General features: G+C 40.2%; 1 protein-coding gene across 1 annotated transcript in view; it reads right to left on the minus strand.

Moving 5' to 3' along the window:
* vps53 (VPS53 subunit of GARP complex) overlaps positions 1 to 14,990 on the minus strand; it is a 34,453-nt gene extending 19,463 nt beyond the window's left edge. Inside the window, exons 1-10 of the mRNA XM_054794750.1 lie at positions 14,848 to 14,990; positions 14,443 to 14,523; positions 13,158 to 13,207; positions 12,997 to 13,063; positions 4,255 to 4,341; positions 3,800 to 3,915; positions 2,878 to 2,997; positions 666 to 744; positions 440 to 583; positions 175 to 317 (exon numbers count right to left, since the gene is read on the minus strand). Of these exons, the coding sequence (XP_054650725.1) occupies positions 175 to 317; positions 440 to 583; positions 666 to 744; positions 2,878 to 2,997; positions 3,800 to 3,915; positions 4,255 to 4,341; positions 12,997 to 13,063; positions 13,158 to 13,207; positions 14,443 to 14,523; positions 14,848 to 14,934 (974 nt within the window). The 5' untranslated portion in view covers positions 14,935 to 14,990. The remainder of the gene's footprint in view (positions 1 to 174; positions 318 to 439; positions 584 to 665; positions 745 to 2,877; positions 2,998 to 3,799; positions 3,916 to 4,254; positions 4,342 to 12,996; positions 13,064 to 13,157; positions 13,208 to 14,442; positions 14,524 to 14,847) is intronic.
* Positions 14,991 to 17,488: the final 2,498 nt, after the last annotated feature.

Genomic DNA, 17,488 nt, shown 5'->3' on the forward strand with positions numbered 1-17,488 from the left:
TTTTATTTAACCGAACAAAACAAAGTTCATTTTCATTTATCGCGTGATTAATTCATGTATTATCGAAAGATAGTTTTTTTTCTGAACGAGAAATCTCGCCATGTTTTTAATCTCGCAAGGAGCTCTCATGACAACCTTATTTGTAACAGGAATAAAGGATTTCTAGAGTTATACCTGGTAATGTGGCAGAACTCCACTGCTATACGCTCTGTCATGCACCACTCCTCTGGAAACATGCGTCCATATTTTTCTTCATAGTCAACGAGCTGCCGCTTGATCCAGGCATAGCGGCGATCAATCTTGTCTAGCCATGCGACCTAAAACATATGACAACATAGGTTTTCATGTGCACCACCATTCGACATGACAATAACAATAATCGTGGATTATACGTTTAAGACCATTAAAAAGCTATTTGCGTTTATAAGCGGTAACTCACATCTTGATTTTCCTGAAAGAGCACCAGGTACTCAGACAGATGTTGCCGGATGAACTTTTTGATGATCTCCTGTTTGATGCGTAGGTCGAGAACATTCGCAACCAAACAGGCATCCCTTAGCACATTGCTGGGCCCACCTGGCCTCTGGGGGGGGGGGGGGGTGTCATAATGTAAGGAAACTACTGAAAGTACACAAGAAAAATGTTGAATGTTGTGGCATGTTTACCTTGGAGCCCTGAGCTGGGAAGGCTTCTTCAAAATCTGCCAGGATCTGAGTGCCTAACTCACTCTGTGCCGCTTTTACTCTACACAATTGAAATACCAAAATCACAGAGGACGTGTCAAAGAGTTGTCTACATGAGGCACATCCCTTTGGTCTGCTGTGTTATGCGAGAAAACATCAAATCATACTGAAAACTTTCATACTTTCAAACTGACGGAGTTATCTGAAACCAAGTATATTACATTTATACAAAGTAAAGTCCATTAAAATCTATGTACTGTAAAAGAGGAAGACTAACAGAACAACTCATCAACTACAGCTATTAAGTCAGTCCTACTAGTGTGACATGCACCGTTTATACAGTCATCCCTCATTTATCGCGGTTGATGGTTCCAGACGAGACCGCGATAAGTGTAGTTCCGTAAAGTAGGATCAATATTAATAAACTGAATATTTTCATAGTTAGAGCATTGAAAACCTGTTTAGGACTTTCTAAATACTGGTTTTAACATTATGAAAGCCCTATATGAAATTTTTTTTATCCATTTTTCACTTCTATTATTCTTTATTTAGAACACATTGCGCAGGCTACAGATCACTGCAGGGTCATAACAGACGGCCACCGCGAGCATTGCAAGCTACTGAGCTAACTAGTTAGCCTCTCCAATTTAGTTAGTCTAAAGTTAAAAGTCTTTCAAACAGAGTGGGTAAGAAGCACAAAGGAGCCCAAAACTTACCACTTCCACACGGAATTAACCTTTTTTTCCCACCACTCCATCCCAGCCATGACATGTCGCATCGGCTCTGCTGTAAGGTAATGTAATCCAACATCTTATCTCATTACTTGACTGATGCGTAGTGACCAGAACACTACATATAACTTGTCTTTGAAAATTGTTTGACTTATAATAATAATAATAATAATAATAATAGGCCATAGTCCACCACGAAACAGCAATCATTTATTAGTTCTTTTTTAAAAACTGTGATACAATGTGGGTGTGCTATTCAAACAGTGATACAGCGAGGGACGACTGTACATGATTTACTGTACATTAGTGGTGGACTTGTTGGAAGGAATTGGAGGACAATATGGTTTACTTTGAGACAGTTACACAAACACATGAGATCAGAAATGTCTTTTGGGTATTAACTAGGGCTTTCAAATGATTACAATTCGTAATCATTAATCACAGTTTACAAATTATTAATCATGATTAATCACCATTTGCCACTGTGTCTGAAATATGCCCACTTTCACTGCATTTTATTAACAGGAAGCTAAATGACAGTACACAATTATATATAAGAACCTTGGTTACACTAGAATTAATTTTAGTTGTTGCTCTTACTAACGTCCAGTGGTCTTGTAAGGATCTGATAATGTTGTTCGGAATTCCGATGTCCGTGAATGCACCTTGCATGAGTGTGCATCGTCAAGTCTTGTTGCGAGTGTTGAGGACGAAGGTGTGTTTGCAAGTTGGAGATACAGTCATGCCGCATTTACCGCAGTTAATTGATTTCAGACCCAACCGCGGTAAGTGAATCTCCGCAAAGTAGGATTCAATGTTAATAAATGGCACATTTTCATAGTTACAGCATACAAAATATATTTATGACTTTCTAAATATGTTTTTTTTTTTTTAACCATTATTAGAGCCATGTAGACATGAAACAACACCCACATGGCCACCTTTACACGACTATTATTCTTTGTTATGATTATACTTATACTAATGCAGACGGGATCACTGCAGGGACACAAGATAAACGAGGGATAAACAAGGGATTACTGTATAATAAAACTTAACTGATCTAATGTATGACTATTTAGGTATCAGCTTGGCCACTCAAAACAAACTTGTACCTTTTAGAACCTCCACCAGTTCTATCTTTGATGCTGCGTCACATGATTAACCTGTCCTGTCCAGCTTATCTGTATTCACTTATTTTCCCTCCCTTAACAAGCCAATAACCTGTTTCTGCTGTAGGGTTACTTCTAACATGCAGCTGTTGTTTGGTATGAACAGTGCCTGCCACACTTCATTCAAAACAGAACAGATGGTCATATTTCCCGATTAGGGGGATCAACACTACTCTGAACCTGGAGGTAGCAGTTTATACAAATGTAGAAGGATTCTCCAGCAGAGCTGGGTTTACTATTACCATCGTGCAGTATGGATGCATACAACTGAGCATAGCATGTATGAGTTACCTCTCAGAGAGTTGTCTGATCTGGGGTATTCCCATATACTTGTGGAAATGCTCAAGCACATTTACCACCCCCTGAAGGAGATTGGCCACCTCACCATACTGCCTTTTTCTGGTCATTGCCCTGGAAAACACACATGCATGACTCTGTTCATTTAACTGCGCTTATATGAAAAAACAGTATCAACGTAAAAGACACCAGATCGCAAATCATTAGATACGAAGAATGAGAGCAACAATATACAAGACGTGTACCTTAATAATGCAGTACATGGTTATAAGTGCAAAGCCTCTAACTATCAAACATATAACATGTATATAAAATCTAACTGGTACAGTTTGAAAATACTATAGTAAATACTACTGATTAGTATTTCATGTTCAAAAGTTTACAGGTAATGAAAATATTTGCTATCATTCAATAATTAATATTCAATAATTCAATATTGCAGTAAAAATAAATTACACACATCTTACCGCTGAGTTAGTTTATCTGTAATCAGAATAAAAAATATGAAAGTTCATTTCCATGTGTCTCTTCAGTAGTCTTTTCACCACTTACTTTCCCGCATCGGTGCAACAGCGAATCAAGAGCGGAGCTTAATGTCAGCTGACTGATGTCATACGGCATCTACAAAGTGACGTTTATCATGTGGGTGACAGATGAGATCGACCCACACTACCACACTATTAGCGATCAAAGAACAGCCTTGAAATGTAGCAGCTAATCACACACACAACTCAATTTCAGAGTCAACTATTGACCAGCAATGTCCTTCATAGAATTTTGTAGTCATGTTGTATTGAAATGATCTCATTCTACATTTTTTGCAACTCATGCAATACACATCTCCTGAATGTATTGTTCAGCAAACATTTAATAAAAATCAAATGTGTATTTTGATGCACAACATAGATGTACCCACTCTAAAGAGTCCACGCCTCCTGCTAACATATGCAGGTGGTTCAGGGTGGTGATGGATGTAGTGAGGTGACGCTTGGCATGGTCCAACTGCTTTATATCCCTTGTAATCTCTTTGACCTTTGGAGGAAAAGGAAGCAGTGAGGCAGGTTGGAGTTGGACAAATTAAAGAAAGGAGATGGATAAGATGAAAACAAACAGGAACAAGCAAAGCTAAGTGAAATAGAGCAACACACATGGTTTGAGAACTAATTGCATGGAAAGCTGGAGTGAAGGTCAAGGAACCCCCTACAACAATCTACCACCCCCCGTTTCCTTTCCTTCCTTTGACTGCCCCACCTATTATGCTTCACATCTGACACACGAACACACATGCTCCTCGCTATTTGCTGCTGTAATTGACTAAGGTGCAGACAAATGTTCCCATGTTGTGTGTATGTGTGCGTTTACAGTACATACCATTTGTTCAGACTTCTCAGCCTTGTCCTTGATGTCTTTTATTTTACCAAAGAGCTGCTGGATGGCTACCTGGGCCTCTTCCAAAGCCTGTATAAAATCACACAAATCAAACAGTTATCATCAGAAAATATTATTTACTGTCGTCTTTTGAAGACAGAAATCCCGGCCTTGGAGTTGACCTGTAAAATTATGTCAATGGAGATTTGAGGATTTACTGAGGATTGACTAGAAAAGCAATACTGATGTTTCTCTGAATTTTCTCTGCCTCGAGGAATCACAATGTGATCTTACGTCACCAACAACGCGCTTACGTCACCCACGCAGAGGAAGAAGCAAATGTTTGGTTGAAGGAGTGGGAAGAATGGTGACAAAAAAGAAGGAAAACTAAATAAAATACAGAATGTCAAAAGTATGGCAGCATTTCAGAATAAACAGCAAGTTGAACACCGTGAGGTACATCCATTGTAACGTGGCACTTACATACCACAACAGCACATCTTCAATGTTGCAGCATCTCCAAAGACACCCAGAACGGAGCAGATCAGAGACAAGGTAAAATTATTGTAGCTCAAATCAATAATATTAACGTTAATGCACCTTACTAAGCCGTGTGGAGGGCTATCTTCCTGTTAATTCTGACTACTGTCAGACGTGTGGCTAGTTTGTTACAATGGCTTGCTCTTAAAGGAATAGTTCGGATTTTTTGACATTAAGTTGTATGACATCCCCGTCAGCAGTGTAGTGCATCAGCGGTGCCCCCCCCATTGATGCCATTGTCCCCTAGTCTGCTCTTGTCATTATTATTCAGAAAAAGTACATACATAGTTTGGCTTAATGCAGTTATTATAGCAATTTCAAACATATTGCAGAAAAATTTGTGTTTTGCTTCCCAGGGGTGTGGGAGCCTTCTGGCACCTTGAGTGGGGTTAGCTGCTAAACCATACAGCATAATGCCAGCAATAATCCAAATACAGAGTACAGCTGGTAGTGGTTGTAATTGGCAAAAAGTACATGAGACTGCCAGCCAAATTGGCTGCATAAAAAAAAGACTGCAATAATCTCTGGTATAAATAAAACATGAAATTCGGAGGGGATAAGGCTTCACTCTCATCAGGTCATAAACTGGGTGGGTGGCATACTGAAGGTTGGTTGGAATGTATTTGCGGTGTCGAAGTCTGAGTTTAATTTGTAGGGATATCTTTTATTCACTCTCACAACTGAATGAGGAGCCAAGTGAAAAATGATCCTGCTAATCCTGCCTGCAATGTCAAGCTCAGTCTAATTGGCCAACCGGGCATCGACTCAAACCAGGCAACGGGCCATTAGCTGAAGCTCAACATAAGGGCTGTCGCTATGAAGACTAAAGAGATAATTAGCAGTTGTGACAGCCTATAAACGAAAGACACGACTAAATACATTACAAAGTTACAGCAGTTAAACAGTTGAGGTGTTGTTCTAATATTTCATCATAATCAACATTATCTGATATGGCAGCTGTTCTCAAGAACAGATTTTGGTGTGATGGGATGCCAAGGCATTCTTGGCATAATGATGTGGCGTCACCACAGACACAGAACTTTGATTCTTGTTAGATTTACATTCATTTTCTGTCACTCTCAAGTTCTCACGCACGCACGTGCGCGCGCTCACTTTGAAGAGGCAGTATGATTGATTTTTTTTCAGTCTCAGCAAAAAGGTTGTACCAAAATAAGTAAAAAGCAGTCTGGACACTTTCTGAATGGGAAGATGGTACAAGCATACCCGTATGGGCAAAGACACACGTTCACACTTAACAGCTGCCACCAGCTGTACATGGTGTTCATCACTACTCCCCAACTCCAAGACACAAGTGGACCATGAATACGCACACATAAAGGGGGGTGCGGGGGGGAATTGCATATACCATAAATACAGCTTGTACTAATGTTAAGTACATATCTGTTTCCTGAAGGCATCATAGGCAAGCTCCAACCTACACTTATATGATCTTAAAAACTTTTACCTTTGACAAGAGACTGCCTATACTTAAATATTACAGTGCAGGCAGGATGTTATTAGTCCCACCAAATTCCTATGTATGACATGACATTCAAATCCCACTGTCTCGCAACAATAAATTGCAACTAGACGCTGGAGAGATGCTACTCTTTCTCGACACCAGGCTTGTGCAAAATTCCAAACTGAATTGAGAATGTCTCCCAAATTCCAATTAAATTCCCTGAATTTGAACTGAGGTTGCAAACAGGAAGTAGAACTGCAATTACAATTCTAATTGAAGGATATAGAATTGAAATTCCATTCAGATAATTTTGGTATATTCCATAGCCATGCTTTAATATATTCCAAACATGGCTGTTTTACATGTTTCAGCAAAATATCACGATCAATCTCATGTCCATATTTTAATTGGACAAATGTTTTCATCGACAAGAACAAAAAAACTTCTTCTAGAACACAATTTGATGTATTACAACTTTCAAACTATGAAAAATGGTGGGTAATAATTCCTTTCGTAGATTACTTTACTTTATCCAAGTATTCAAAATGAAGGAAACTGTTTACGTTTAGTGTTTTTAGTGTCTTTTTAATGTTTAAGCAAAAATAAATGTGACAAATTATTTCTGTTACTTCGCTATAAAGGCTTTTTTTCACTGAATTTGGATGACTTAATTCCACTTCCAGTAATTCCAATTCAACATCCTATGGCGTGGGAGTCAATTTCAATTCAAAACCAATTCTTTGAATGAATTGAATTGAAATTCCAAATTCAGAATTGTGCACGAGCCTGCTCGACACTGTTTAAATTTGTGCAGTTATAAAGATGAATGCAAGCTACACGTGAAATATGTCGTGCTGTGTGGCTTGCATTCATCCAATTTTCTATACCACTTGTCCTCATTAGGATCACAGGTGAGCTGGATTCTATCCCAGCTGACTTTGGGCGGGAGGAGGGGTACACTCCGGATTGGTTGCCAAATAATGCAATGAAGTGTGGCCTCTATAATAAATCAATAACAAACATAATAGAGAGATTAAAACTAATCTGGAAAACTGAAAATATATGGCAGGCTCACTATTTCTTCGAGTCAGACGAACCCCTTCAAGGGTTTCCATGTAGGTGATCCTGAAGTAAAATCTGTACATCTTGAGGAGCTAAGGACCTCCAAGGCTGCAACTGTCAGTCATGCAGACTCGGGCCTTGTCCACAGGCCTGCGTAATACACAAGGCACACCTACATGCTAGACTTGCGAGAAGTGGAATTACTTCTGCGAGGCATTATGGAGTATAAGACAACAAAACATCAGGAGAATGTCAACTGAGGTGAGCCACGTCAGTTGAAATATACAGCTATTACGTTGGCCTCTCGGCAGCGCTCACTTCTGATCACGTGACTGTCGCAGTCCGTTTCAGGTCACCCAGAACGCCATTTCTGTGTGGAGGAAAGGCTGAAACGATAAAATACTCTGCCGTCTTGACCTGAAAACGTTTCCGTGTGGAAAGCCCCTCAGCTGAATCAATTTGACGTTCTGCCTTGTGCTGATTTCTTGGATTTAGCCCGAGGAAAGCAGAGAGAGACCACTGCCCAGCAGGCGTCTTCATGCCAGAGATGCTATCTGCTTTTCCACACAAACACACACGGACACAGAACTGTGTACGCGTGCGCTTAACATGAAATAAGAATAAGCAGCACATGTTCCATTGTTAACAGTGTGTACTTGGTGCTTTAAAAGGACTTCACCAAACCTTATACAACACAGAAAAGTAACAAAGTGTATTTGACATGAGTTAATGGTTACAAAGTGGGGGGTACTACTCAGAATTCCTGTAATTTCCGGACTACAGTACGCACTGGTATTTAAGCTGCACCCACTAAATTTACAGAGAACAGTTTTGTCCACAGATAAACCGCACCGGCCTACACGCCGCGTGTTTCCACGTCGTGATGTGGGATGTTTAGTACACAGAAAGATGTTACACACAAAGCTTAAAATAAACCGTAGCCCACCAGAAAAGTCGAGCTGTCATTGTCGTCCTGATCCTTCTCTTTAAAAGACCTGACATCTTGTTGAAATCGAGTTTGCGTTGGAACGTGAAACCTGGCCCAGCAAGGTGCACTGTGGTTGGACACACTCTCCAAGCACCTGGAGAGTGCCGCTCTGGAGGTCGGTAGAACCAGGATATAGAGCAGGTGGAGCCATCTGGCTCAGCCCAGCAAGGAGCACTGTGGTTGGACACATGCTCCGAGCGCCCCGCAGGTCAGTACAACCAGGATATGGAGCGGGTGGAGCCACCTGGCATGGCCCAGCAAGGAGCACTGTGGTCGGACACACTCTTCGAGCAGCCCCGGTGTGCCGCCATGTTCTCATGCCAGAATACGGGAAGCAAGTAATCTCTTCAGGCATTTGCTCAACATTTCTGAGGCTATATAACTACATCTACTGTTCATACTTGGTATTACAGTTTACTGCATGGACCTCCCGACACCTCTCCACGCATTCTCCATGATGAGGGTGCTGCTCCGAAGCACACGAGATACTGCGAGACCTGAACGTGACCACATATTAGCTGCACCACTGTATAAACCGCAGAGTTCAAAGCATTAGAAAAATGTAGCGACTTATACACTGGAAATTACGGTAAACACAATACAGCCATCAAATTATCGGTACTTTGAATGTTGGAACATTTTGTGAGCACTTCAAGACTTCCACTTTATAAGAAAACTGATTACTGTGGAAAAAATGTGCATGTAAGTTTAGAAGTCTTTCAGAACACTGGTTTGGATGTATTCTAGTCTACACTGAAATATGCCACTGGACAACTCTTTTTCCATGTCCAGACGTTTTCCCCTTCATACAAAGCCTGCAAAGCTAATTCAAGCACAGTAGCAGCTGATAGGACTGTTATCATTACGTTACGACAAATAACAGCCACTGATGCATTAAGCACACATTGTTAGAAAGGCGTATAACTGATTCAGTGTCAGAAGAGAGAAAGAACTAGATCAGAACTCCAAGATGATATGTGTGGAAACTAAAAAGCCTGTGAACTGCTGTTTCTGACAACATGAAATATTAAAATATGGCATTAAATATTAACATAAAGCTGTTTCGATGAAAAGGCTTCTCAACATTGTTGATGCAGCGTGTTAAAGACATTTTAACCAAAACAGCACAGACAAGTGGAAAACACACACAAGGAAAGAAAAAAGTTCCACAACACGCAAAGGCACAAGCACATCCAGTAAGAGCATATGAATGTGCTAAAACAGTAGCATGGTAATTATTAGGGATGTACAGTAAATCTCTTTGTGCTAGACAATTCCATACGCATCAAGATACACGGGTTAAGATACACTTTGTTTGACAGTCCTTGAACGCACCATCTAACTCTCTCCCAGGGCTAATGTGCATATTTGTTCTCTGAAAAACAAACTCCAGGCTTGTACTGGTGGATGGTGTGTCTGTATTCGTTTTGCTTTTAATTTGATTCTGTTCCTGTCTTTGTTTTACAAAACACATAATAAATAAGACAAATTAGATCGCGATTATGTACGTATGTTTTGCTGATGTGTTGAAAATCTTTCCCGGTGACTAGCTAGTGCGCTGCTAATGCTAGCACTGCTAATGCTATTTAGATCCATTTACGTCTTCAGTCATGCTAAGCTATGGAGCATGCGCGACAATCGTTTCGCCGGCAGCCCAGGCTCTTGCGTTGTTTAATCCAGTGGTCCCCAACCTTTTTGACCCACGGACTGGCTTATGTTCCCACAAATCTCCCGCGGATCGGGGGGAGTTCGTACATTATAGCAATCTCATTTACCTTATTTATTATGTATTGTGAAAAACTAAGACATGAACAGCATCAAATTAAAAGCACAAAATGAATGCACCATCCACCAGTACAAGCCTGTAGTTTGTTTTTCCAGAGAGATTATTATGTCGCTGTTTGACGTGTGTGGTAAAAGGCCGTGTGCTAGCATGAATTAACTTGAGACAAATGTGCACATTAGCACTCAATAAGTCATCAAAACTTACCTTTATGCATTCCCACATAGTATCAACATTTGAGACCAAATATATATACTGTATATACCAAATATATAAAAATACAGTATAGTAGTCTAATGTATCTGTGCAGCATGAGAGAAAGTTAGCAAATGCACGATGGTGGGTTCAGGGACCGTCGAACAAAGTGGGACGGGTCGCCACTTGCAACAAACAACATATAAATGCCAAAACTATGGGATTTGTAACTGTATATTATTTTTTAAATAAAATAATGGCCCAATTTCCGAAATTGATATGCATTTACATAAAATTTGATGTAGTTATTTACAAGTGTATTTTTTTAAATGTATCATTGCACCTGAAAGCTTCCCGCGGTCCGGTTCGGCCCTACCCATGGACAGGTACTGAGCCGCGGCCCAGTGGTTGGGGACCCATTGTTTAAAAGACTGTCAACCGGTTGCTTGTCTTGTGATACCCGGTCCATGTCTCTACAATCGATTAATCCAAGGATTAATGGCTGATTCTTGGAGACTCCTGTTCCAGGAGGCTGCTACCGATGCAGCCGCATCTCTAGCTTGTCAAACAGGATATCCGGTCACATCAGTTTATCCTTCACAACCTTACTAATTATAATATTGCCACAAAATATCAGCGAATATATGAGCTAATTACACTCGTCACAGACGTCTGAGGAGGAGTTGTGCACAAACGTTGTGACACCACTCTCCATTACACAACCTCAACCTTCCATAGGCAGGACCATGTACCACACAGGTGCCCCTTTGCCAATCGCCCTAGTTCCTCACCCATATGCGGCGTCAATAACACACAGGCTGTTTGGTGTCATTGTCCTCCTCAGGCATCTGTGACAAATGGTGTCTAAAGTGGAATGGTTAGCTATGAGACAATCTATGGTGGGCCCAGCTGGAAGGACCCTTGGGGTGTTATACTGATTAATCAATCCAGTTTAAAGTCCAGATCGGGAGTACCTCTTGTCATCATCATTGACTTAGCAACAAATTAGCCTGTAATTTGCCTGTGTTACCTAACTCTTATCTTCTTCGGTGCCAAACCATGATCAGGTTTAGCTGGGCAAATAAGTGCGAGAGACGTAGACATTGCTGATCCTGTTGGTTTTATTCTATTGCTGCTGTTGAAAGGAACACCCCTCCTGCTTTCCATCTGCAGAAAAGATTTTCCCTCTGGAAATGCTGGAATTGCTTTGTGGCCTTGGAAAAACAAACTGAAGTTATTGTGTGTGTGCAACCTGATAATGTTATTTGTCTCGGGTTGGGCTAAACTGTTTCCGCTTTAAAACAGTAGCAAACTGGGAAAGACAGGGCCACCAAACCAGACACCCAGAACACAACACAATCCAAATCAAGTCTACTTCTCAGAACCTCCACGGCTCGGCCGTTAGGTGTCATGTTCCCTATAAACCACAACCCCACGCCTGGGAAAAGGGTTGAATTAAATCTGCAGGGGCTGCTCTTTCCAATCTTACTCTTACAAGCTAGTCTGGGCGTGTACTAAAATAAGTTTACCCACAAAGACATATTTCCCAAAGAGGGACACTTTCAGCAATTGAGATGAATCTGAGTCATCATGTCCTTTTCCGTGGACTGCAGTGTGGACAAATGAAGGAGAAAAAAAAACGGGGACGAGAGCAACCACTGGCTGCACTGGAAAGTCTGGAGATGGATAATTTGTCCCCGTAGCGCATTCGTTTCATAATTTGCGAAGAATTGTCCTAGTATCTCACATGAGCAATATTAGTGACGGGCTGTTTGCGAACAATCCGGCTCTTACAGTAGAGAGGTTTGTTGCGATCGATTCAATGCCCTAAGAATACAATGACCTGGATGAATGAGAATATGAGAATATTCACAGGCATTTTGTTGTGTAATGTCTTGTTTCACTGCAAATTGTTGGAAATTTACATATAAGACACACAATCAGAGATTGGACCTTTTTGTCCAACTGAGATGGGTCTTTATTTTTGTATTGTATAATTTACTTTATGTAGCAAGATTTTCCATGTTGAGCATATAAATAAAGCCAAATAAATTACAAACATTTGATAAAATTACTGTATATTTTGGGCAATCAATTTAAGCAACAAATTTTTTTTTTGAGGAGCCATGTGGGAGCTGAACGGGCCAGTCCTTTTAAAGGTATTCAAAGTTCCTGTCACCCAAGTCACCCATCCATCTTCTATACTTCTTATCCTGTTCAGGGTTACGGGGAACTTGGGCGAGAGAAGGGGTACACCCTGGACTGGACTGACTGCCAGGGCACACAGAGGCAAACAACTATTCACACTCATATTCACATTCACACCATCAGGGAGGGGGAACAGAACTACACCACCACTGACAATATTAAAATGAACCAATTTTGACCAGTTTAAGAATAAAAATTTGAAATTATACTTAAAAGGTTATTTGCATAATACGACTTTGTCAAGAATGTACAATGTTTATCAGATAGGAGCACATGTACAATATGTAGTAAAACAATCAGCCAGTAATACAATCCAATAATATATAACAGTGTCATGAGTGTAGAATGATACAATATCTACTTAAACTTCTGGCAAAACTGTCTCTTTTACACTGAAAATAATTGTTACAAAGTCTTAATAACAATTTTTTTTTTACCAAATTAAAAAAAAACATAGCATTGATTTATTAATGACATAAGTCACAATTTTCTTGGTGCTAAACTGACCTGCCTGCCGTCCTGGCCCACATTGGTTTGGCCTCTCACCACCGTCCTGATGTTGTCATCGAGACGCCTGCCAAAATGTAACGCAAAATGACAGATTGACAAAGAGTGCATACATCAAAAAAATTAATGAATAAATAAAAAACTACTAGGGATGTACTGACCTTATCTTTAAACGGATCTTGCTTACCACATCGTCGATATTAGCAAGGGACTGTGCGGTAAGAAAATAAGTCAGGAAAACAATAACCAGTTTAATAATGATTTTAATATGATACAATACATCCTATTTCTGGATAAAGATCAATGCAGAATTACTCATAACTGCTGGTGCAGTGGAACACATGTTTGTGTATCAGAGCCCCCTGGTGGAAATGTAAGATATCTACAGCCGAGACCGGATCAGTTTGGTGCTGTCCCTCCTTGGCTCAAAATTGCAATTTTTTTCCCCACACCAAAAATATAAGAACACCGCCGTTGGCTAGTAGAGTTTCAGAGAACAGACTGTACAAATAAATGTCTATATTCTTCACAAGAAGTTAAACTAAATGAGATTTGTCATTCGTCCTGAAAAGGGGGAGTGGCTGTCTCTCCCTCACAGCTCCTGCACGGGTACATACACATACGAACAGTCTCAAGGAAGCTTGTCACCTTTTACTGCGTGTGAGTGTTACCTGGGGTGTTGCGTACATGCTCTGAGCAGGAAGAAGGCAGGATATAATATGTTTGAATGATAGCTCCACCATTGCAGTACCAACCACGACAGACATCAAATGTCTCACCACACACCACCATGACTTATTCTGCTGTACGAATGGCAACAGGTGGATACACAGGTCAAACATGTACCTTCTGTCATCTAGTGCCAAGGTTCCCAAAGTGGGATACGTGTACCCCCAGGGGTACACCAGTTGTCATTGGGTGTACAGGAATAAAAACAAAAAACAGTTAGCACCTAAAACTCACAATTGCAAGTGCGCCTGAACGCCTCACGGAGAAAGAAAGGCACATACAGGAGACAGAGCATGAAGTTGTTCATTGCTCTGTGTGCATCGTATGAACAAATAAGTAAGTCTGATTGTTATGTGCATTAAGAGTGTTTAATATTGAAGATTTCATTTATATTCCAATCCGGTGAAAACCTGTCACTGTCAGTAGGGATTCCCTTCAAAATGAGACTTTATCGTTATCGTTGGTTGTATGCATATTTGTACTTCGGATACTGCTTTATCACGATACTTAAACTTCCCCCTTGGTATAAATGAATATGCAGACGTAAACCACAGCCATCGAGAGTGGACAAAACAAGTGAAGCTCAAATTCAACTCATTCATATGGAAGGATGCAAACATCAGGCTGGGATAAAAGATATGTAGGATGATTACTTATCTATTTTATCAGTGCTCATTTGAAACTTTAGCAAAACGCGTTATTTAAATGTCCTCTCACCTGCTCGGTGGGAAATAGCGTATTGATGTATTCCACCGCATTGAAGTCTGCTTTGTCAAGGGGATCTTGACTTGGAAATACCTGGCAAACAAACGAGTTTTTAGGTTATTTAAGCATGCATACACATTAACACCCAAGATGGTAGTTTGAAACATTAGCATGTTGCGGAAGTAGGCGGTGAATATTTGAAACGTGCAAAGCCAGTCGGAAATTAACGTCATCACCGAGGTACAGCAAGTCCAGCTAACGCAAATTAAGCAACTCTTGAGTTTGCACTGTTCTGTCTCTAACAAAACATTTGGCGATCGTCTCGCTCCACACCGAGCTACATCCTTGTAGTTTGCTAGCAAGACGTGCGAACAATGCCATTGAAACTACATTATTTACGAGACGTAAATAAACTACCTGTTCAATGGCGAGTTGAACTTCTGGTGTGAGATGCAAAATAGCTTCCAAATCATCCGCAAATTCAAATTCGTCTTCCTCCATCATTTTCAAAACACTTCTAAAGCCTCAGCGGCTTCCACTTCCTGGTGAAAAGACTTCTGGGATATCAGATGACGCAGCTCGTGGTGCGTTCATAGCAATTGGAAAACCAAAATCATCAAGTTTAAAAATGATATATGCCAAATAAATTTTATATGCCAAATAATTTTTTTTCCCAAACAAAAATTATAAGAACACCATTACAGGGTAGCGTATGTTACCATTAGAGGTTTAAAAAACAGACTTAACAAAAACTTTCTATATTTGTCATTATAAGTTCAACCAAATAAAAATTGTGCTGGGTTGAGTGGGTGAATGGGTTCCTGGCTACCACTCATGGCTGTCTCGTATACACGTACCCAAAAGTAGTCCCAGAGCCACAACCAACAATCCAATTAGCTACCACTAGCTGACAGCAAATATACTTAAAGCACTCACAGAACATAATGCTTGCAAATCGGTCGAAGTTAGCGTCCTCTAGACAGTAGCTAATGAAGCAGACAGAACCCTTAAGTAGTGGTATTCTATACCATTGATTTAGTTTCCGATCTGACACGGAGTAAACTTCAGGCTGGTATCTGTGATACCGATCTAATTCCGATACTGTCTGGTACATTTAAAAAAATAGTGCATTTCATATCATAAAGAATTCAAGACATTTAATTATTTATCCGTCCATCCATTTTCTATGCTGCTTATCCTCATTAGTCGCGGGTGTATGCTGTAACCTAAGGGGCGGGGTACACCCTGGACTGGTCATCAGCACATATAGACAAACAATCATTTACAGTTACATTAATACCTATGGATAATTTAGAGTTGCCAATTAATCCTCGCACGCACGGGGAGAACAGACATGTCCAATCGGAGATTCGAACCCAGGTCTTCCCTGTCTCCTGACTGTGTGGCCAACATGCTAGCCACTCGTGTCGTGTTGGTCACTGTCGTTTTTTTTTTGTCTGCCTGTTTCTAATTTGAAAGTCAGTTGGAAAACTTTGCTTGTAGTGCTGAATGCGGTGCTTTTGAGAAAAATACAGTGAACAAGGCTGAAAGATAATTTCCCTGTTTGCCATCACTGGATGTTTGCATGAATCACCAACTTCACACACATCATTAAAAAATAATTAAATAATAAAGTCTTAGAGATCACTTACACACATACACAGTGCACATATAGTTGAATAATATGCAATAAATATAGCAACTTCTGATCAATCCATGTCAATTTCAGACTTAAAATAATGCACCGATTGAAGCTCCACCCATTTCCCGTTAAACCATGCCCACTTCCGAGTACAGCTAAGGATACAGATAATTTAGATGGGTGAACAGATACAGATACAGATAGTGGTGTACTCGCTCATCCCTACATAAAACCTTGACGATTTTTGAAGGTTTTTGTTATTTCATGTCTACATGGTTCTAATAATGTTAAAAAACACTTTTAGAAAGGCATAAACAGATTTTCTATGCTCTAACTACGAAAATATTCAATTTATTAATATTGAATCCTATAACGCGGAAATTAATTTATCGCGGTCCGGTCTGGAACCAATCAACCGCTATAAACGAGGGACGACTGTACTTGTAAATATTAAGTGAAAGTAATCACACCAGTAGCCGTTTCAACAGAATTTAATCATTTAGATGTTAAAAACACTAAAAACATCATTTTGTTTGACAAATTATCATCTAAACCTGTACATAATCCAATTTGTTTTTTTTATTGTCCATTTATGTGCTTGTGAGCCATTTCCTCCAAGACAGCTCTAAAGAGAGAAGCGAGATAAAACACAAGATCACATGAACAACAGGCATGCAAAACAGTCCTAAAAGTTACAGGTAACACACAGAATTTCCCAATAAACATGTACATGTTGTGAACACAAATAATTACTTCATCTTATTCCATGTATGTAAGTAATATGAAGTGTTATGTCTTTACATACAGGTAGTCACATGAGTGAGATAAAAGCCAATCTCTCCACGTCAAAGAAAGATTTAAGGCTTTACTTCCAAAGGCTCTGCTCATCAAGCTTTCTGCTTGCACAAATAAATCTATACTTACAAATAAATCTATATTTACGCTTCTCCCCGCTTTGCACTATAATACTGACATTTTTGTCAGGGCTGGAAAGAAGTGCACACAGAATGTTGGGATATGAAGGGCAACAATGGATGGTCTGAATGCACACATCCATTTAATGTAGAAAGACAACACATTTGTCGGCCACATTTGATGGAGCTTTTGCGCACTTTGGAATTTGGACCGGCTTTGTGCGGCGTGATGACGTCAGCAGCCCACAAATGCGCGCTGCGAAGGCTACAGACCCCAAATTTAAACACAGCCATTGACATCTCCGGTGAGTCTGAGAATTTCCACAGACTCCAGTTTTAACTTTTGCATCTCTGCCGACACTGAACTTTATTCCAGTAATCTTGGTGGATACAGAGCTTTTTTTCGCTTAGTGTTCCTTTGTGTTTAAACAAGATTCTCAGAATAGGCCGCATCACTGTGGGAGAGACAGGCTTGAAATGATGTTTCCTACTTGGCACCTTT

This window comes from Dunckerocampus dactyliophorus, chromosome 12 (assembly GCF_027744805.1).
Source record: "Dunckerocampus dactyliophorus isolate RoL2022-P2 chromosome 12, RoL_Ddac_1.1, whole genome shotgun sequence".
NCBI lineage: Eukaryota > Metazoa > Chordata > Actinopteri > Syngnathiformes > Syngnathidae > Dunckerocampus > Dunckerocampus dactyliophorus.